The sequence below is a fragment of the Lutjanus erythropterus genome, chromosome 6 (genome assembly GCF_056507025.1).
Source record: "Lutjanus erythropterus isolate fLutEry1 chromosome 6, fLutEry1.hap2, whole genome shotgun sequence".
Taxonomy (NCBI): Eukaryota; Metazoa; Chordata; class Actinopteri; order Lutjaniformes; family Lutjanidae; genus Lutjanus; species Lutjanus erythropterus.
The window spans coordinates 15004303-15026514 of NC_139322.1; the positions used below are offsets into that span (position 1 = coordinate 15004303).

The 22212-nt window shown below is 41.3% G+C and overlaps 1 protein-coding gene across 7 annotated transcripts in view; it reads left to right on the top strand.

Moving 5' to 3' along the window:
* Positions 1-22212, top strand: part of LOC146325030 (serine/threonine-protein kinase WNK2) — a 63430-nt gene that overhangs the window by 33793 nt on the left and 7425 nt on the right. For 3 of the 7 annotated variants that reach the window (XM_084720760.1, XM_084720759.1, XM_084720765.1), the window contains 17 exons: positions 417-1565; positions 2260-2454; positions 3567-3998; positions 5452-5778; positions 5978-6021; positions 9401-9560; positions 9650-9766; positions 10770-10940; positions 11216-11267; positions 11896-11994; positions 13202-14013; positions 15257-15314; positions 15409-15464; positions 15660-16324; positions 18057-18283; positions 18480-18704; positions 20302-20400. In XM_084720760.1, the coding sequence (XP_084576886.1) occupies positions 417-1565; positions 2260-2454; positions 3567-3998; positions 5452-5778; positions 5978-6021; positions 9401-9560; positions 9650-9766; positions 10770-10940; positions 11216-11267; positions 11896-11994; positions 13202-14013; positions 15257-15314; positions 15409-15464; positions 15660-16324; positions 18057-18283; positions 18480-18704; positions 20302-20400 (4888 nt within the window). Of the gene's footprint in view, positions 1-416; positions 1566-1689; positions 1729-2259; positions 2455-3566; positions 3999-5451; positions 5779-5977; positions 6022-9400; positions 9561-9649; positions 9767-10769; positions 10941-11215; positions 11268-11895; positions 11995-13201; positions 14014-15256; positions 15315-15408; positions 15465-15659; positions 16325-18056; positions 18284-18479; positions 18705-20301; positions 20401-22212 lie in introns of all 7 variants that reach the window. The other 4 variants (XM_084720761.1, XM_084720762.1, XM_084720766.1 and 1 more) reach the window with 3 other exon arrangements.

The following is a 22212-nucleotide window of genomic DNA, read 5'->3' on the forward strand; positions in this document are numbered from 1 at the left end:
CAGATCACATTTCCCTGCTGATTAACTTTAATCAACCCCTTCTAGAACTGACCTCGATTTTAACATTTTCCTTTTCTGCTTTACTGGCTCAGTGCTGCCGCTGTCTTGCTCCTTAGTTTGCCTTGGATAGATGGTCTCTGATCAGAGGAGAAGGGGTGGCTGTCTGATCTCCCTCCTCTCGGTGTCTCCTACCGTTTCTCCCATCCTTATTTTAGCGCACAACTGTCACTGCCTGCTCATTGTTGAAACAGATGTTTCATTAACTTATTTTTATCCCTCATCCTTTCATTATACTTTCATCTGGTATGATTTAATGTAATTGGCACAGTTTTTAGTTTTTGTGGGATTGTATTCCTGATTAGTAAAATTCATTCCCAAGAGGATCTAATTTGAATTTTTCTCCTTTGTGTCCTCAGGCCAGTTCGGCAGGTCACCAGAACCAACCATCTGTCCAGGGCCTGCCCGCTTCCAGCACACCAGTTCACGCACCACTGCAGTACCTTCAGGCTGGACACAGCTACCCTGCTGCTCCATATGCTGCCCAACACAGTGCTGCAACACCAGCTTCAGCTAGTCTGTGTTCAGTCAACATCCAGAATACAGTCAGTGCTGCCAGTTACACACCTCCAAGTGTGCAGACCCAAGCTGCAGCAAGTATGTCAGCATCAGCTGTGCCACAACATGTTGCGCAGAGCTACCCAGCACCAGGCCACCAACAGCAGCAGGCAGCAGCAGCAGCAGCAGCAAACTCTTTGACTTTTCCTTTGAAAGTCCAACAAACCTATCAGAACTGTGTGGCCCCAGCTCAGCAGCAGGCTAACTTAGCATCAGGATATCTTCCTCCAGTTCAGCAACAGACTGCAGCAGCACCAACCACCCTGCCAGCACAGCAGCCAGCACAAAGCTACCCTCTTGCATCTGTAGCTCCAGCTCTGGCAGCCACAGCCCAGTGTCATCCTGCACAAGCTCCCAGCGCGCTGCAACAGGTCCAAGCCACAGTCAATCTGCCAAGTCAGCAGCCTGGTCAGAGCTCTTCCACACCAGCACTTTATAACCAACAGATATCGATTCAGCAAGAGCACCAACAGCCCTTACTGCAAAATACTCTCCCACAGCACGCTGGGCAGGCTTATATTCAGCCTCAACTCCAGCATAGCCAAGAAACTCTGCAAAGCATACACCAACAAATGGCACAACAGCCGACCCACCGTTCTCAAAGTATTCAGCAACAGGTACACACCCCAACTCTACAGAAGCACAGTCAGAAAACCATGCAGACAGTTCAACAACAGAGCCAGGATGTGTCCCAGCCTACAGTCCAACAAGTTCAGACTCCAGCTCCTCAACCTCATCCTACAGCCGCCCCGGTTATGCAGAGTTACTCTGCTGCTCCACATTCTGCCCTCAACGTGCTGCAGCAACAGGCCGCTCCAGCTCCGAGCCAATACCTGCCTGCACAGTCTACTCCTGCGCCACAGACCTATGGAGGAGCTAACCAGGTAGTTGCTCCTCAGAGCCTTCCGGCCTCCTCACAGCACAGCCAGGCTGCACTTATCTCCCAGCAGGTGAGTGAACAGTGAGGATGATCACTCTACAGTACATTGTAGCAAGGTGGCATACATAGTGCCCCAGTTTTGGATCTTATGTTTTTCCTTCCTCTGACCTCGCCCTGTTCTCATTTTTCATCAGTTTCAACCCTATCTTTGCATCGCTGCTTTCCTGAATCAGGTAGAACGCCTTTGTCTCAACACACTTTGTCACTGTGGGGCTCACTGTGGGAGGGACAGAAAATTATGGCATTTAAACGAGTTAACATTATTTGTGGTAATGCTAGTGTAGGAGCCACTCATATTATGGTGCCTGGTTTTGATTTGGTGCAGCTGAATTGGAAGCAGCTGTGTTGGTGGACAGCAGGTGAAAGAAAAAAATGAGCAGCCCAATAAACAGGAGTTTCCTTGGACACCAGTCACTAGAGAAATAATTGAATAGTCATGAAAACAATAACAGTGGTTTTAGCTGCTGCATCCGCCAGCCCTCCCAGGCCTGCTCTGTGTCTGAAGTGTATAATACTCCAGTACGTGCAGCAGATTCAGACTGATTCCAGGCTTAGGGACAGGATGGAAAATGTGAGCTATTCTCATCTGGGTCAATAGCAGGAACTGCAGATTTCCAAACTGAGAAATGAAACAAGAATCCCTCCCTTTATTGAATTTCCCCCCCCTTTTTCTCCCTGTTCTTCTTCTTTTTGTTCTTCTGTAGAATGTTCCTGCTGGTCAAAACATTTCACAGCTTGGACAAGATGGACAGATTCATGGACAGACTCTCAGCCAATCAGCTTCCAGTGTGCCAGCCCAGGCACTTCCTCCTCAGCAGTCAATGGCCCAGGCTACTGTCCACAAACCACTCCAACCTCTACAGATTTCAAACTCTTTACCACCAACACACCCATCCCAGGTATTCTTGGTCTGTTCTCACTGCTTTGACAAATATCTTCCGTTGATAGTTTTTCTTGTGTCGAGATATTGGATGAATTGCTTGGATTATACAGACCAGTAATAGACCCTGTTACAGCTGATGTCATAAAAAAGCTGAGTGCGCATTTCAGCAACAGAAGAAGTGGTCTCCCCCAGTCATCCAGATAAGTTATCAAGCTGCATATGTTGAATTAGATGTTTTACCACCACCAAAATCACCAAAGTGTTTACCCGTTGTGTATACAACACGTCAGAAGCGATAGTCCATTGGTCAACTCAAGTTGTACAGGATTCAGACAGGATGATTTCAGAGCAATTGGTGGCATCTATGGCTGCAAGCTCTTAAACGTATTGACTGGCCTTAGGATGCAATCAAAACTGCTTGTGTTTGTAATGCTCATTGACAAGCTGTTGTGGTCTACCATAATTCCGTTGCCAGACTGCGCATGCAGCTTTCTCAACTGTAAAAGGGTCTACAGGATGGCATACTGGGGCCATTATCACTAAAAATAAATAAATTCCAAGTTGAGAGAGGGCGAAAAAACTCGAATTTCTTGGATTAAAAATCGTAAATTTACAGGAAAACAAACTTGAAAATTCTGAATTTAATACATTAGTGTTTAAATTTGCTGTCTGCTGTAGTGTAAAATCTTCTCAATTTGTTGTTAATTGTTGGAAATAATTATTAGATATAAGTTATCCTGACTTTAACAAAAAACTATACTTCACAGTTTTATTCTTGTAAATTTCTGACTTTATTGTCAGAGAATGTTTGTTTTTTTTCAAGAATATCCAAGTTTTTTTCTTGTACATTTGTGAGGTTTCCTTGTAAACTTACTACTCTCAGATTCTCTGAGTTTTATTCTCATATGTTTACCACTTAACTCTCGACATATTACCCCCTTCCCCCGGGTCCATAATGTTTTTGTTTTTTTTCAACCCAATGGCTCTAACACCCCAATACCAGTCATACAATCATAATGATAGAAATTTAAATGGTCTTGGAACATTTTCCTCCTATGTTTGAACTTGCTCTCTAGACTAGACTATTTGATTTTCCTCTGTTTCTTTCTTTTGTTCTTTTCCCTTCAGTTTCCTTCACAGTATCCCACAGTGCAGGTGATGACAGCTGTGACTGACTGTGAACCCTCCTACCCTCACTCCTGCCCTGCCCCTCACCCTTCAACCTCCTCTTCTCTTAATCCCATCTTCCTTTCCCCTGCACAGACTCTCCCTGTCACCCCCTCTGTCTCCCCCCTGTCTCCTCTACACACTGAAAACACATTAGTGTCACCCATCCCAGTGTCCCTCATACCTTCTCCCACACCCATGCTGGGCAAAGTGGGACCTCCATCCCCACAGCACCAGCCCATCGCTGCTCTGCAGCCGAGTGTTAGATCTGAAGCTTCTCATTCACAGCCTGCATTCATATCAGCACTAACCACTCACCCCATACACACACATGCTGCCCCGTCCCAGAACACACACCCTCCCACAAATGGCAGCACTCAGCCTCTGATACAGGTAATTATAATGGCTGCAATGGAGCACAGATGTTTACCAAGAGGGTGTGAACTGGAACCTTTGATTGTGATAATCTCTGTTAGGTTGTTGTGTTTGCATCACAGAAAAGTGTTGTTTTTAGAGTCACTGCACTAATGTTGTGTTGCTGAAGAATAGTGAACATTTATGTTTGGGCTGGGCGATATGGATGATAAATATCTATTTTTTGGCTATTCCATTATATACGATATATATGTGGACATACACATTTTCGTATAATATGCTGTAAATTCTCAAATAGTGCAAACATATGAACCTCTGGATGTATAGAATTGTGTATTGTTGTCAAATGAACTACCCAACAGTATATGTTAACTAAACTTTAAACATCTGCAGCAGTAAAGTCAACACACACATTAAAGCAACTGTAATATTAATCTAAAAACACTGACGGGGACCATTTTACTGCACAATGACTGAATCATTTTTTATAATGCCTAGATAGTTTCACTTTAGTAAGGTTTAGAAAGCAGAACTTTTACTAGTATTGTTGTATTTTCTCAGTGGAGTATTATTACTTTTGTTGGATGGCAAACTATGAAAGATTTTCCCCAAATCAATGCATAGACACATACACAACCTGCACCTGTGTGTTTCTGGTTAAGCCTTCTCCTTTAAGGAAGGTGGGCTTGTGGGTGAGTTATCTCAGATCCGTTCCAGAGCTTGAAGCTGTGGGTGGAGTAACAAATGTGATTGGATGATTGCTTTTGTTTTCTCTTACGGTTTTTCCCACCATAGTGAAAAAAATCACAAAACTGCAACGATTAGTCAATTAATCAATTAGTTGATTGAAAGAAAATCAATAGTCATCTATTTTAAAAATCAATGAATCATTTCAACCGTTTTTCAGGCAAGAATGTCAAACATTTGCTGCTCCCAGCTTCTTAAATGTGAGGATTTGCTGCTTTTGCTGCTGCTTTGTTTGTTGCATAAAAGAAACAATTTGAAGACATCAATTTGGACTCTAGGAAATTGTGATGAGCCCATTTCACAATTTTCAACATTTTTTAGACTAAACTATTATTTATTTAGTCATGAAATAATTTGCAGATTAATCCATAATGGGGGGGAAAAATGGTAGTTGCAGCCGTCCTCATAGCAGCTAACTAACTAAACTTGGCCTTACATTAGCTTTACATTCACAGTTTGTAGTAATGATACATAAACAGGGAGTTCTTATTTCTTTTCTGTGGCACCAAACACAGAACACAGCATTAACTATTACACTGCAACCTGAGCTGATCCACACACTTTATGGCTGACTTAAGTAATGTAACTACCACTTCAGCTGCAATCAGATCAAACACTGACAACAAATATTCCAAAATCTAAATATGTTAAAATGTCTACAAAGGATTCAGATGACACTTTTTTAAACCATAATAATATGTGTAATCTTATTTGTCTTTTACAGCAGGTTCCTCAGCAGGCCCAGGTCAGTCACCCTGAGCTTGTCCCCTCTGCTCAGCTCACCCAGCCTGCAGTCTTCTCCTCAACTGTGCAGAACGGGTCAGACCCGGCCACAGCCACCGCTGCTGCCCAGCTGGACAGCCAGAACCCATGCCAGCTTCCCCTGCAGGCCCAGTCTCAGAGCCAGATTCAGAGCCAGATTCCTGTGCTGCAGCCCTCTGATTCTCAGCGAGCGTCATCTGGGTCTGCCAGTTCCAGTCTGACTCAGCAGAAACAGCTCGGTACTCTCACAGGAGCTGCAGGTCAGGGGCCAACAGAGACCAACACAGAGGTATGGACACATGAGTCACTTCCACACTTTTTTAGTTCTCACTCCATGTTTGTTCCTCTGCCCACCTTGCTTTGCAAAGATTCCAGTGCCCTTGCGTATAGTATATCATACTTTTTCTCAGGTCACTGTCAGGAAGTACTTGCCACATGTCACTATCTTGTATTCGGTCTCTCTGATGATTTCTGTGTTCTGTTTGTAGGATCAAGCTGCAGAGAAACCCACTGGAGGACAGAGCTATGACAGGTACTAGCTTATTTTCCCTTAGTCATCTTTGCAGGGGACAAATCAGTGATTGGGCCAGTATGCATTTCTTAGAATTGCAGAGTAATCTCAGCCAGCTTCAGGTGCTGTGAAATTGACATTAATCCCTAGAGCCACACTCTGCCTGATAAGCAGTGACATGAGTGTTGACATAAAGCACTTGGGTCTTTTCCATCCTCTTACTTCAGACTCAAATGATTACAAGTGTCACCAATGCTGCCATGTTGAAAGGAACCTTGTATTGGTTGGCTTGCTCTTTTCATCCCCAAATAAAAAGTGAAGCACAACATTATTGAAAGCATTGGCTCTGTCAGATGTCTTGTTTTTAAACTCCCTGAAGCAGAGATGTTGCTTTGCCTTTGGAAAATATTAAGAGTTGTCACCAGTCCTCAGAAATGATGCATCTCAAAATAAGGCCTTTGCTTTTTCTTGTCCTTTCATAGGATTATAGAAATATAGCAATGTCATAACTGCAAAATGTGTAGAACGTTTTGGTGTAATTTATTATCACGCTGCAGCCTCTCTCCGTTCTCTGTATCAGGGCTGAGCTCCTCCACATACACACACAGACTCGATCCCAATGTCCTCCCTAAAGCCTTAAGCCCTGAACCTTTACAGACTGTAGCTGACGTCACCTGCAGTGCTTGTGTGTTAGAGGCTTCCGGGACCCAGAATGATATAAAGAAGAATGGGACACTGTGTGGCATATCAAAGTTACACAAATATATCTGATGACGATAAAACCAAAATATTACAAGACAATTACATAAAAAAGAGGCGTACACATATGCACAAATATAAACATATTCAGTCAGAGGTTTTAGGAGAAAGTTTTCCATAATGTTTTAAAAGCTTAGTACTTTTGTTGTTTAAAGGGACAGTTCACCCAAAAATGAAAATTCAGTCATTATGTACTCATGCTCATGCTGATTGAAGGTTGGGTTTAGTTTTTTAGTCGACAAAACACTTTCACAGGAAAACAGCATTGCAGAATCTCTCAAACAGTTTAAATAAATGGTGACCAGTTTTCAAACAGAAAAATCAACCAAAAACAGTAGAGTAGATAAAGGCTGACTTTCCATTTGAGACAAGTTGGCCACAAATGTGCACGTTACTGTAAGTGCAATAAATCTAAAAGCCAATATGCCTGTTCAACAAGTGCAAACTTGTAGTTAATCTGCTCTGTCCACAGTCTCATCTCTCCATTATGTTTGACATAAATATGGCATGCTAGCTCGGCTAATCGTGAATTGTGACCAAAAAAAGCTAAAATGAAAGCTGTGTGCATGTTGAACTTCGTAGCTCAGTTTGCCACATATCTATAAAATTTAACAACAACACTGGCTGAAACAAAGGAGCACCTCCTCCCTCTACCAGCAGTACCTGCAGGCAGTGAATCACATCAGCAGCAGAGGGAGGAGGACAGGATGAAAGACTGACACTGACTGAAGTCTGTGCTCTTCGTTCTTTCTAAACTTCAATCAGTATTATGCTGTCAGAATTATATGATTTATTTTATGAACATATCCGTTTCCAGTGAGGTTATAGGATTGAGTTTATATAGTGAGTTTTCTGTTGTAAACATTAATGTTGCTGCTCTAGAAACAACATTTAGGCCTAGTTGCATTTGAAATATTCAATTCTAGTCCTGCTTTGAATTTATTCTTTTAAATAATAAACTCTCCTAAGATTTAAAAAGCAATTATTTAGTGATGAAAAAGAATCTTTTAGTGCTGTTTCTTAAATGGCAGCAGAAGCAAAAGTACAAGTGGGTCAAGTCCATTCCAGGCAATATGAATTGGAGTGTTATAATAAAATGTTTTACCAAATTCAATTGCTTGGTTAATGATAGTTTTCTAGAGCTCATACTTTTGCTGGCATGGCCATAAAGTTGCCATTCAATTTCATTGTAAGTGACATTTAAAAAGGTCTTAAATAGTCTTACACTTATCTTGAAGAACCCTGGAGGGACCCTGGATGTAACAACTCCTAACTAGCTGTTCCCCCTAAAGTACAAAGGCTCCTATTTGTTGTACTGTATGATTTGTTGTGTAATGTGGACCTAGTTGACAGCCATCTCTGCTGACTTTCTCTGGCAGCGTGTTGACCAAAGCACGACCCTCCAGCTAGACACAAACATGTCTATAAAACCACAGAACACTCTGATGAGCACTCTGATGGCTCTGTTGATCTTTTTGTATTATTGTGACCAGCAGCTAAAACTTTAATTTCAGGTTCAAGTTCAGTTGCTCATAATGGAGCTATAGATAACTAATCCTCCATAAATCTACATCCCATTTAAGATTATGTGGAGTTTAGTGTCACCCATGGCTGATACATCAGACTTTTGCCAAATCCTGCAGGCATTCCAAAGCAGCGATAAATACAAAACCTTTTTACTAAGCTCCATATCCAGGGGAGGATGTAAAGAACATTATCCTCTTTCCATTTCCAATACAAGATTCATGTCTATTTCACCTCAAAGATTGTGTGATACTCAAGATTCTTGTCTCAAATTTCACTGAGATAATTCTTTTTTTTTTTTCTTCTATTTATTATACACCTTAAATGCTGTTTCTCCCTATGCCATTCCACCATCTTTATTTAGGCACTAGGGATTTGAAAATGTTTGTGTGTGCAAGTTCAACTGCAGGTGATTTTTTAAAGATTTATTTATTTATTTATTTATTTATTGCAGTATCGACATAACAACACAACCGCCATCAAAGCAAGTAAATGCACAACAACATTTGGATTGTGTACAAACCCAAAATTTATAAAATAACACATCCAGAAGTACTGTATATGGCTGTAGGTACAGGGTGGCAGAGTGGAGGCTAGGTCACATGAATGTTCAGTCAGTGCTGATTGTCAGTTGAAACAATAAATTCCTCAGTGTGTGCTTTCTTGAGCAGACAGCAGAGTTGTTCTACATGTGGAGCCACCTCTGGAGTGCTTAAATGTAACAGGATGCATTAGACGCAGGTTTGGGATGTCCATGCCCATATTGCCGTGTATCACCACCTTAGGCTATAGTTATTAGTTTTCTGGCTAAGATCTAGCATTAGGTGACAAAAACCGGAGGTGGAGACAAGATATCCAAAGTTTTTCCTTCATGCCAAGGACATCATGTGACATCACTGGATGCAGGAAGAACAAATGAGTATATTTAGCATCAACATTCACTGTGCATCCACATGAAAAGTGCCAATTTTTCCCTTCAAGTTTCAACAGCTGGTGTATTTTGATCTTGAAACCATAATAGCCACATGAAATAAATGTAGGACTGTGTGTTCAGTGTTCACATATTCTTGACAAAAGCAATACTTCCACTAATACTTGCCTTTCCTCTCCAAAACAGTGTCAACTCGGATGCAACGTCAGGGAAGGAGATGAGTGATGGTTACGAGGGGACACATGGAGGTAAAGGCGAAGGGAAAGTCCGCAAACACCACCGCAGGTCCACACGGACACGTTCTCGGCAAGAGAAGATTAGCAGGCCAAAGCTCAACATGCTTAATGTGAGTAACCAAAATGTATTCCCACAAGGAACAGCTGAAACATAATGTAACAGTAGAAAAAATATTTTTTATGTCCACTCTTGTTGCAGGTGTGTAACACTGGTGATAAGATGGTAGAGTGTCAGTTGGAAACTCACAACCACAAAATGGTCACCTTCAAGTTTGATCTGGATGGAGACGCACCGGAGGAGATCGCTACATACATGGTATGCTGTGGGAGTGAGCCACTGCCACTTGAGTTCATGGAAAAGGTTTTTGTAGCGTGCTGTAAGCTGTGCATTGCCTGAGATGCTTTGTGACGGCTCAGAACTGAAACTCCCTGTGTTGCTGTTCTCAGCTGCAATGCAGCAAAAAATCTGTCTGTCTCTCTCTGGCACCTTCTCTCTCCTCAAATCCCAACCATTTCATATTGTGCTCATATATTCAGAAAGATGGATGAATATTTATGGCAGAACTGCTACATGAACTTATTGGGTATAAAATAGGTGGTCTAAGGCAGATATTTACTCGTGAAGCTTTCTAAAGCAAAATATTTAATTACTTTTCATGATGTGAAATGCTTAGAAATATAAATACTTACTAAACTTAAATGATGCAGTAGTTGTCCTTGGATTTTCTTCAGCCTTAAATTGAATAGAGAGAGCTCTGGAATTCCCTACCTGCCCGTTTAAAGCAGATTTATGATTTTAAAACATTTTCTTCAACAATCAAATCCTGGTTAAAACTTGGTCTGAACTGGAATCATGACACTAACTGGCTATTATCTGTATACTTGAGGTCCTGATGTTTTGTGTTTAGTTTGTTTTATTTGTCTGTTTATATGTTTGTTTTTGTGTTGTCATGGATGGCTGTTGTTGTTATTGATTACTGCTTGGACTGACTTTAAGATTTTACACCGCAACAAGCAATTGCCTGGACTATCAGTGCCCATCAGCTTCTGCTATAAACACATGTACAGAACATCGGAAACTGTTTAGACAAATGGGCATGTTTTTCTGTACTTGTCCCTCACAAATAAACTAAAAAATGCTGCTTTATCTTGGCAGAGATAATATAAGAGAATATGTCTGGAATTTCACTATTTTTGTTGACACTTTACAATGTTTTTCTCTCCTAAACATGCTTGTACATGTTGTTCCTGGCACAGTTTTACTTTTAAGCTAATACCTGTTATGTTCTGTCCCCTTTTTCTGTCATGGTGCCCCTCAGGTGGAGAATGATTTCATTCTGCCTTTAGAAAAAGAAGTGTTCATAGAGCAGCTGAAGGACATTGTGGACAAGGCTGAGGACATGCTGAGTGAGGACACTGAGGGTGAGAGGAACTCTGACCAGGGAGGCAGTCCCAATCAGAGTGACGGAGCTGGCATTCTGGGAGCAGAGGTGAGAAGGAACTGTTGACAGTTAATAGTTGCAATGGCGCGATTTGTTTCTGAGTGGCTCTGCCGCGGATACATCATCCTGACAGCACTCTCAAGATGACTTTGCATGCAGCGCTGCCAACAGGAGCTGCCAAAAATACCATTCTTGCTGATGTGACATTTTGATCTAACTGAATTTATTTCTGAGGTTCAGCTCTTTGGAGGAACCCTTTTTAAATGTCTATTAAGTAGATGCACACGCATCACATCTGTGAAGTAATCCTTCTTTTTCTTTAGGGATTGAAAGCTTCCACACCCAGCACCCCACAGCTGGTGTACCAGCAAAATGGTAAGACTTTGAGCCACCTGGAACTTTATATTCAGTCAAACAAAATCCACTCACACTTTTCAACTCTAGTTAAACTCGTTTGCATTCTTAAGAGGTCTGTTGCATTGCAGCATTGGAATGAATATGATTTAAAGGTATAACTTGGATTATTTGAAGTGGGGTTGTATGAGGTACTTATCCATAGTCAGTGTATTACCTACAGTAGATGCCAGCTGATTATCAGTTTGGTAAAGCAGAGAGGGTCAGCAACAAAGGGTATATTAGCCATAAGAAGGTCCACCGAAAATAATCTGTACGATGTATTTAGAATATTTTCAGTGCTGTACCATGCCATCAGACAGCCTAAACAACAAGCGAACACACTGAGGCAGTAGCAAATCAACAACTTCCATGTTCTGCAGGCAGAATTACTGATTTAGATTTATTGAATTTGGTTGATTTGGAGACAGCAATATTTGGCTTTACTGCAAGGTAAAGCAATACACTAATACACTCTTTAATGAATTACATAAAGATTTTGTATTCTCCCATTGTTTATGCTTTTAAAGTGTTTAGTCAGTACCTTTAGCCCTTCTGCTGAATTGATTTTAAGTAGATGTGGATTTATGAGTCTCCTTGTCCTTGACAGTCCTCCACACTGGAAAGCGCTGGTTCATCATCTGCCCTGTGGCTGAGACGCCTGTGTTAGACAAAGAGAAGACTACATCTCACACCTCTACAACCCAGGGTATGCTACACACTCAGAACTGTATCATTAGTACTTCCTTCATGTCTTCAGATTTACTACTTACTAAGAACAATTCTTTAATATGAAGATTTTCTCTCTACTCCAGGAGTGTATTCAGGGTTTGTATGTAGAATGGGAAAGTATGGAATTTTTTTGTAATTTTCAAGTCTGGATAAGTATGGAAAAAAGAAAAAAATAGCACAGAAAAATATTTTCCAGTCTTTTGTCCCCAAGTTTTCTAAAATGTAAAATTTTGAAATTCTAAAAGTAAATTGATTGTACAAGCAGGGTTTTTCAAGGCATTTGGAGCAGGCAGAACGTGGATCACTGGGTGAGAGAACCCAGGCCAGAGTGAGCTTGGTGTTATTGAAAGCAAGACAGGAAGTGCAGCGTGTGTCTGAATGGACACTCCTATGCAGAGCCGCCTTTACGCCTGTATGTCACAGCCTGCATCACAGCTCTGCCCCAAGTACCTTATAATGGAACGAAATCCAGACATCTGCAACCAAATTAGTTTGAAAGAAATGGAGATACATCATTGAATTTCATATATACATTGCATCATTAATAACCAAATAATGACCTTGTCTAAATATTTACAAGTTATGCAGTGATATAGTTATTAGAATACATTTTTTGTGTAAGGAAACCATACCAAACCAAAGTGCCTAAAGAAACCAGAAAAATTCTCATCGATTAATTGCTGCAGCTCTGATGTGAAGGGACAGTATATAAGTAGTACCCATTAGTTAACTTCTTTGTGATATTTGATAGTGGAATTAACAATTGGAGTTTAAATCTTGTATTCGCATAATAAACACAAAGCAATTTGCACTCAAATGTCAAAAATAGTCTGTAAAAGTGTGGAAAATAATCTAAATTTGAAATGGAAAATGTGTAGGAGCCCTGTATATTTTCTGTAGCATAAACTGAATCATTTTTATCATACTTGCTGCTGTGGATTGTGAAGATGCTGCTCATGCATCAGAGTTGGGGTCAATTATATAAGAGTGCTTCTGCAGTGGTTCCAGGCAGCAGTGAAGGGCAGGATTTATACTCCAGCTGACAGAGCCTGATGGGGCAAGACAAGCCGTGATGTAACACTCTGGCACCCACAGGACCCAGCTCCTGTTCTTCGTGGCCTTGGCTGAACTGAGAACACATTCCCAATCTGTTCTCCTCCTAATTAACCTTTTTATTTCTCCAGAATCTGAAAAGGCTGCCTCATCATCAGCGAGGCCCAGCACCAACACAACCGCAGCGACTGCATCGATTGCATCGATTGCATCTTTATCCTCTCAAACTCCGTCCTCCTCCTCCTCTCTGGCCCCTGCAGCTCAGACCTCAGTGCAACCTCAAGACCAAAATGTTGACAAAGCTCGTATCCAGCAGCCTCAGCCTTGTGTATCTAAACACGCCCTCTCTGCTGCTGCTGGGGCCAGCCATCACAAACCTCTTCCTGTGGAGGAGACTTGTATCTCTGCTGTCTCTATGGTAACTGACATGCCATGCTGCGCTATTGTGCCACCTGTCTCCCTGGATGTGAATACTATTGATAAAGGAGCAGCTGGTGGTGTGGCCTCTTCTCAAACCAGTCAGCCTAATCAAAAGTCCAGCCCGACTGGTGAACTGCCCCCTCAGCTGGCCTCCCATCAGTCTGTGGTCCTGCAGCAGCCCTACGCCACCCCCATGCAGCCTGGGACAGTCACCTCCCAGCCTCAGAGTCCAGCACACCAGGCCTCTCAGGGCCCCCAGTCAACGAGCCACCAGCAGCCAGCGAGCGGTGGGCCGGGAGAGTCTGACAGCGAGGGACCACGGAGGGTGGAGTTTGTGGACCGCACAATCAAGACTTTGGATGAGAAGCTGAGAAATTTGTTGTACCAGGAGCATGCCCCCTCCCAGCCCTCCAGCTCTGTGTCTGACCCCCAGGCCTCCAGCATGGAGGGAGTGAGCTCGCCTCCAGTGTCAGATGGCCAGAGCACAGAGGGAGCACACTCGAAGAAGAAAGGGGAGCCACTGGTAAAATACACTGATATCTGTGTGTGTGAGAGAGAATTTTGGGGGGGATATCGACAAAAACAGTTTATTTACATTGTTGCATATTTCTAGACACATCAGTAAAACAGTGCATATTCTCCCCCTTCCTTCCTTCCGTACTTACATAAAACTTATACAATAAAACATATAAATTGCAGTTCATCTTCATTAACAGTATACATGATGTCCCCATATCACCACTGTTGTTCAGAAGTTTCCAAGTCCCACAAAATCGTGTAAAACCTAAACTTCAGCAACAGTCTGGACCTGATATTACAGAGCCATACTGATGTGGTCTCCTGACCTGCCCTGCTGACATATACAGCCAGTATAGCTTCCCTAGAGAGAAAATTTAGTGTCTGGTCAGTTTGTCTTCTTATTAGAAACCAGTACTGGATTTTTGGGGCCGATGCTGATATTGATATTAGGGGGGAAAAAAATCTGATACTGATATAGCAGCCAATATTCTTTATGTATGTATATAAAATCCAAAATGTCATCAGGGAAATGAAACGGTGAACTTTTACTGGTATTTTTAATAATTATAAACAACAACATTGTCAGAATTGTCACATCCCCACAGCTGACAGATATATTGGTTTAGTTCTAAAAGAGTCCTAAAAGAAACCTGGTCTCAGAACCTTCACCAAAAGGACTAAAACATAAAGTCAAGTCAAAAGAATAAAGTAACAATATGAAAAATGGTCTCATGTAGATCACAGAAAGGACACTTGTAAGAAATCAATTGAGGCAGCAGCGCCATGTAGAACCCTCTATTGGTGGTCTGCTGTCTGTATTTTAAGGGCAGAGAAATCTGAGAATCAGAATCAGGGAAATCTGAACTTTCAGTTGGTTAGGAGCTGAGTTAATGACAGCATCATTGAGTCATTTCCCTGCACTGTTATTGATTTGACTATTGGCTTTAAAGAGCAAGACCAATACTGTGTTTAGAAAGAGGGGAGGCTAACAAAATTACTACTGTCAGCACGATAATTCATCATGATCTCTTCTTTTGCCAGCTTCATTCTGTGTATGTGTTTTTTTGTGTGCATGCATGCTACTAAAAACAAATTAGGGTCTGACTCACTCAGACAAAACTGAGGTCAGGAGAGGATAATGGCTAGCCTCACCACACTCATCCAGTGCATCTAGCGATTTACCACTTGCCACTATTCAAAATGAGTGCATCCTCCCCCACACACACCCCTCTCTTTTTCTCTTTCAGCCTCAGATTCCTGAGCGTACAGATAGTGTGGGTGCACTAAGTGACTCTGCAGTGGCAGGTAGGTAATATTATTTATGTAATGTCCATATCACATAATGAATGCATGGTAGTCTGAGAATAATTTGTTTTGAAAAACCATCCTGCTGTTTCAGCCAACAGGGTTTTGAGCAGACGAGATGCGACCACCAGCTCCAAAAGCCGTTTTCAAGTAAGAATTTGCTTTTAAAATTAGCAAAACTATTCAGTATGAATGTCATATGACCAAAACTTGAATTAAGTTTTATTACAAGTCATGACGTCCATTGTTTGTTTGTCCTGAGTACAGTTTGTTGCTAAAACACTGGATTAGTTGATGTTTACAAACCCTAATTTTGTTATGAACATTGGCGTCTCTTCTTTCCAGATTGTCCCTACTCCACCGGATGTCATCTGTCGTTTAGAGAAAGGCAGGTCGAGCTACAGCACCTGCAGCTCTGCAGCACCCTCTAGTGGTTCTGGAGGGTCACACAGCCAGAGCCAGGGCAAAGGGAGCAAAGAGAAGAGCAGTGTGACCGCGGGCAGGTCGTCTGTGACAGCTGCAGCTGATAATGAGAAAGCAGGAACATCCAAACCCCACAGTAGTAACCGTTACTCTGCGCCACCAAACTTCTACCAGGCCACCTCCACTTCCAGTCCCGATCTCACCCCACGCCATATCCCCCGGGCCCAGACCATCGACACTCCAACCCATCAGCACTACCACCAGTCCTCTCACCTCTACTCTGACTCAGCAGATGAGGACAGCAGCAGCGTAGCCCTTCCTCCAGCCCACCCCACTCCTCCAGCTCACGCCCTGTCTGAGCACAGTGGAAGTGACCTCATGAAGAGGGCAGTGGCCTTCCTGCGGCGCTCCGGTCGGAGCAAAAGTGAGCAGGGCTCTGATTCACCGAGCCGACAGCCCGTGGCAATGAACGGTCACGCTCCCTCTCCTGCTGCAGGACACGCCCATTCATCCTATATCAGCAGTGACAACGACTCCGAGTTTGAGGATGCAGATATGAAGAAAGAGCTACAGAAGCTGAGAGAAAAGTAACGTACACACATATGCACTTACCCACAGCTGCACAGATGTGTCACATTGTCTGTCAGCAGTGTTCTCATGAAACATTAACCACCTTTGAAGCTAAACAGTGAACATTACTTGGGTTTCACTGCCTGTATTTATAAAAGAGAAGATGTGATTCTTCATCTTTTCTTCAGTACTTCAGGGCTTCAGGGCTTACTTTTTAGTTCCCATGGTCTGACTGCAGTAATTGCAAAATTGTTTTAATTTATTGAAGATGCCACACATTAATTCAGTTTTCAGTCATGACACCTTTGTGAAAGGAGGCCCATTCTCCCTCAGTATTATTGATTATCTTTGGGATATCACATTACAAAGTTATTAAAAATAAGCAGGCTTTATCAATTAATTGAGGAACACTTATCTTTAAGGATGCCACAATGAGAAAATGTTCCACCACAGTTGCTAACAGCTTCTGATCTTCATGTTTTTCATTGCCCTCTTCCAGTTTCGCCCTGAGGTTACAATTATTTAATTTTGCAACTTTTTTTTTTCGCTTCATGATCACATCCCATTTCTGACACTGTACATCATGTATAACTCTCTGAAAGTCTACTGTTTCCACCCCGGCAACCAGTCAGTCATCAGACTAATTATTGAAAACACACTTAGTATTTTACAAATTAGTTTGTTTTAGTTTTTTTTTTTTAAATATTAAATATTAATTAAATATTCCAAAGTATACTGGAGCACATGGACTAAAGGCAAGAAACTTTATTCAGTGCCAAATGTGTCCTTATCAAAGTGCAGATTTCATTCCTATAAAAACAGTAAACTACAGTGGGGGTGGTGGGAAAGTAATGTAATCACTGCATGCCCTAGCACATGAACAACTTCCCAGTATTCACTTCACTTCACAATCTCCAGAACTGAACTGTTATGAATCTGTTATGTTGTATATTTCAGTAAACATTTGGTAACAATGTGTCCCCCACAGTTGAAATTACTGAACCAGCAGTGTTTTTGTGATAATGGCATAAAAAGCCAAAAGGAAATTGTTTGTAGTGGCATGAAAAAGGGGAATATTTGTAATGTGCTATAACTAATTGTCAGCAAGCAGACATTACATGCTGAAATTATACCATTCTTTTTGGCATCTGTAAAAATGCTATGAGAATTACTTAACATTAATTAACATGATGCACCCAAATACAGTCACTCAGTGCTTTAATGGCAATTTTTGGCTGCCAAATGGATATGTTCAGCATTATTATGATCTTAATAAGAGTAAACGAAATGCACACATAACATCTTTTTCCATTTTTGCAATATGTTCTTTTCCTGTGCACAGAGCTCATGAAAAGCTTCAGTGTCTGTGTGTTTTTTTCTTTTTTTGTTGCTTTCTCTCCATATTTTCAGTGCCATCAATGTTCAGCACTGATGAAGCCCATAAAATGATCAGAATCCAGTAGGTTTAGAGTTTAGGACTGTCAGTGGAGTCGATGCAGCTCATTTCTAAAAGACGCAGAGAGGTTTTTGAATGACTCAGTCCATTTAAGACACGTATCAGGAGAGGATGTCCCTTGACGCAGGTATCATGACTGCAGGCCCTAATGACAGAGGCTTTAGTCGACTTTGTGGAGAGTAAATTACTGAGGGAATGCTTGAAAAAAGATGATGAAATTGACTCGCAGCTTTTCAGAAATAATGTAAGTAAATTGCTGTCTGTTCTCTCCCTGTACTGTACCTTCTCACTAGACACATGAAAGAGATCTCTGAGCTGCAGGCGTTCCAGAGGAATGAGATTGAGCGTCTGTACAAGGAGCTGGGCAAAACACTGCCCCCCAATGTTGGCCTGCTTCACGCTGCACCCCCAAGTGGCCGCAGGCGCAGGGCCAGCAAACACAAGCTGAAGGCTGGAAAACTGCTCAATCCGATGGTGCAGCAGCTCAAAAACAATCTCAACACCTCCACAGAGAGGAAAGGTGTGTGGGAAGAGATGCTGTGGCGATAAGTGGTTTATAGAGATGATCTGTGTGCATATGGGAGAGCTTTTTCAGTCTGAAGAACACAAGTGGAAAACACAGGAATGGCGTCAGGTTCAGAAAACTGTAGGAGTGTGTGATTCACAGAGTGATTCACTCTGACTCACACTTTTTTTCTTTTTGTTTTTGCACCAAGGTGAAAGTGCTGCCAGTTCATCCGGCTCCCCTGCGAAGAGTTCAATTCTGTCAGATGGCTCTGCCCACTCCAGCGGCAGCTCCAGCTCCAGCAATCAGCCCAATGCCGCCACAGAGCAGGTCCACACCCAGCAACCCTGTTCCTTGAAGGGCTCCTTCTCCTCAGACAACATCTACGCCGGGCGACACGCTGATGGAACGACCAACCAAGCTGGCCCTGGCCAAGGTACACATTACAGGTTCATGTGCATGCTGGTGTGTGTGTGTGTGTGTGTGTGCACGCGCAGACGGGGCATGTTATCTACAAAATAACCTCTTGGGCTGAGGTAACAGTGTTGATGTTGTCCATAGACAACATTTATCAAGTAGGATCAAAGAGCTCACTGTGAAGGATTACAGACACAAAGAGAGAATACATACTAAACCATTATGTTAAACACACACATTGTAAATTTACTCAGTGGCAGTTATATGCTGTCATCAATATATGCATTGTTTCCCGTTGTGTGTGTATATATTCCATCTCTGTAATACATATACACCCACGTGGAATGTCTGAGCAGATAATGATGACTGTTAATTGTCTGTAGTTTCAGGTTAGCACCATAACCAAGTTCACATCCTAAATTCACATGGAATATAAATTCAAGTAATAGTTTGTCTGCTGTGTTTCTTCCAATGCTACATAATAAAAGAGCAGTGAGTTAACATCCAGTTCTTGCCAAGGACTTATTGTAAAAACAAAAAGTACACAGATAGCAAAAATAAAACACGAGATCAGGAAAAACATGGAAAGTTATTAAATGAATCTGCTATAATTCACAGTGGAGAGGATAATGAGTTACATAACACTTGTGTATTGTTTTTCTGTTGCCCTTGTATCACCTAATTTTTAATATTAAAGAAATAAATAATTGAATTAAATGAAAGTTGGCTAAAATAAGATAAAATAAATTTGTATATACTACATAAGAGAAAAGAATATTCATCAATCTAAGAATAGGAACATAACTCAGATAAGGTAGTCTAGGAGCATTAATTTCCTACCTTTATCTTTCCCCTTTATCTTCCTCATTTTTCTAAGCCTCTCTTGTTTCCCTTTCCAAAATGTTTTAACTTACTGTAGTTAAGCTTTGTGTGGTTGATGAACATAGATTTCTATCTAAAATCTTTTTTGTTAAATCTAGGCCTCAGTCAAAGCTGATCTTTGTGAAACCAGACCCAGAACCTTTGTTTTTTTGTTTTTGGTAACTGCCCAATTTCCTGCTTAGAAATTTTGTCGTTTCATTTTTTTTTATTTAATTAGATTTTTAAATAATTTATTTAATTGTTACTGTGATATTATTTAATCATTTTGGTGCACTATTTAGGTACATTTTATTCTAAATTCTAGTGTATTTTCTGGCTTTATGCAATGACAAAATCACTTCTAGGGACAGGTGTTTGAAATTACAATCAAAACTATAAACACTGTCAACATTTTTATCTGACCCTATCAAATAAACAATAATACATTCATCAATAGACAAACACACAAATAATATCAAGGTCAAGGTCGAAACTCAAGCATTTAGCCATGATACCCTTAACCTGATAGTTGTTTTTCCCCCTAATAAAGCTCTCTATCGTCAGTTTTAAATATTGGATGAAATGTCCCATTAATCACCAGATAATGTAGTGGGATCCTGCATATTGTGCACTCCTTCTTGGTGTCCTTTGCTGGTGCTTTTGATGGTGGGGGTTTCTCATCCCAGTCTCTGTGCACTTTTACAAAGTGTCTCTCTTGTTTCTTCTCTTCTTCCCTCTTATATTCATTTTTACAGGCTGGACGGTTTACCACCAAACGTCAGAGAGAGTCACCTATAAATCTAGTAGCAAACCACGCACTAGATTCCTCAGTGGACCTGTGTCTCTGTCCATCTGTTTGTATTTGTTCTTTTCTATTTCCCCTCTCTCATTTCCATCTTTTCTTTATTTAACCTGCCTCTCTCTTCTATCAACCATATTTATTATTTATATGTAAATTAGTGGATCTTCTATTTCACCCTCTTCACAGGCCTCCTCACCCATACATCACCCATTTTCTATTCCCACCACCACCCCCTCCTTCAACAACCTCGGAGCTTGTGTTCTGTATGATTTATTTTCTTAACGCCAGAGAAGATCCATCCCATGCACACACTGATGTTGGTATTCAGAACTCCTATGAACAACATCAACTGAATCTAGCTAGTAAAGTCATGCACCACCAGAATCAAAGGTCTCTGCAGCCGGGATGTTTTTCTTTTTCATCTTCATGCAGTGAAGCAGGTCATACTTCTGTGTATATTATGACTTTACTTGAAGTCTCTTCATCTGTTACTGTTGGACTTGTCTGCGGGTTCTCAGTCTTGTTTGTCACTTCCTGGAAAGAGCTCAGCAAGTATGACCTCCATCAATCAAACCTGTGCCCTCATCGTGCTTAAAGCTTGTTATCAGTTTTTATGTAAAACTCTGGGACTGCTGGATTTAGGTTTTAGGTTTTAAGTAGGTAAACTGGAAAGAGTCAAAGATTCACAGACTCGTGACCAAAGTCCATTCTTATGTAAATCTGCCTTTTTGTTTGAGAGCAATTTTTGATGATAAACAGATACTATCAGCATGATAAATTCATTCTGCTCTTCTGATCTGTAATCAGCTATTGCTATAATGTGAATTAAAGCCACTAGATGTAGAATTTGAAGGTTTCTGATTGTGGTGCCCCCCCAGTGGAAGTATATAGAAATACAGTGGCAGATAGTAATCTCTGCAGGGTTTAACAGAGTTGCTAATTCAACACCAATGAAATTAAATTCTGACACCAATATATTTTGAATTTCAGTGAACATTTTTTGTCTCTTTCATCTGTTGTGCCTTGTGCAGGCATTTAGATTTAGTTTCACCAGTCTGATTTGTTGTCTTGTATCTTATGCTAAAATAAGAAGCTGTGTCTTATTGAAGCAACATTTTCTAAATTGAACATGTAGTCAAGAACAGTATTTTCAACAGAGTAATTCCTGTTAAAGTGTTCTTGATATTAAGTTCACCTCCTGGTCTGCATTGCTGGGTTGTCCCTCAAATAGTTGTGCAACAACATGAGCTTTGTTGTACATTTTTGCACTTGCACAGTGTAAATACAGCCTTGTGTAGTAATGTAGCAGTGCCATCTTACCAACACCCACAGTGTGCAGTGAGTAATACTTAAAGATTTTGCCAGTATAACTCCTGGTGAGAAGCAATGACTCTGGTGGTCTAAAATTCATGGCTCCATGAATTTACATGCAGAATGACCTTTGTCTTGCAATTTAAAACAATCAGAGATCTCACCGCCTACCAATGCAAAGTAGTTGTTTTTAAACGCTGGTGAGAGCAGCCGCTAACAATCCTACGCCCCTTACATTTTCTTTCTACCAGAAATGATGCTCTCCCCCCAATTCTCTGTAATTTTACACAGTATCCCTGCCCCAATATGAAGGAAGACTCTAAAGACTTTGGACTGATTTAGCAATGCAGGTTTTTTAAAACTCTGAATTATTTCCACCCAGTTTTAGCAATGAAAGCTAATTGTCCTCGGTCACTACTGAGCGAAGCATTTAGAGACTGACTTGTGAGTCTGGCCACCATTCAGTTTCTTGGCATGAAGATTGAAAAGGAAGCATTTCCCGGTTGTGCATGCCTCTTATTGATCCGTGTGTGTGTGGCCTCTGATACCCAGG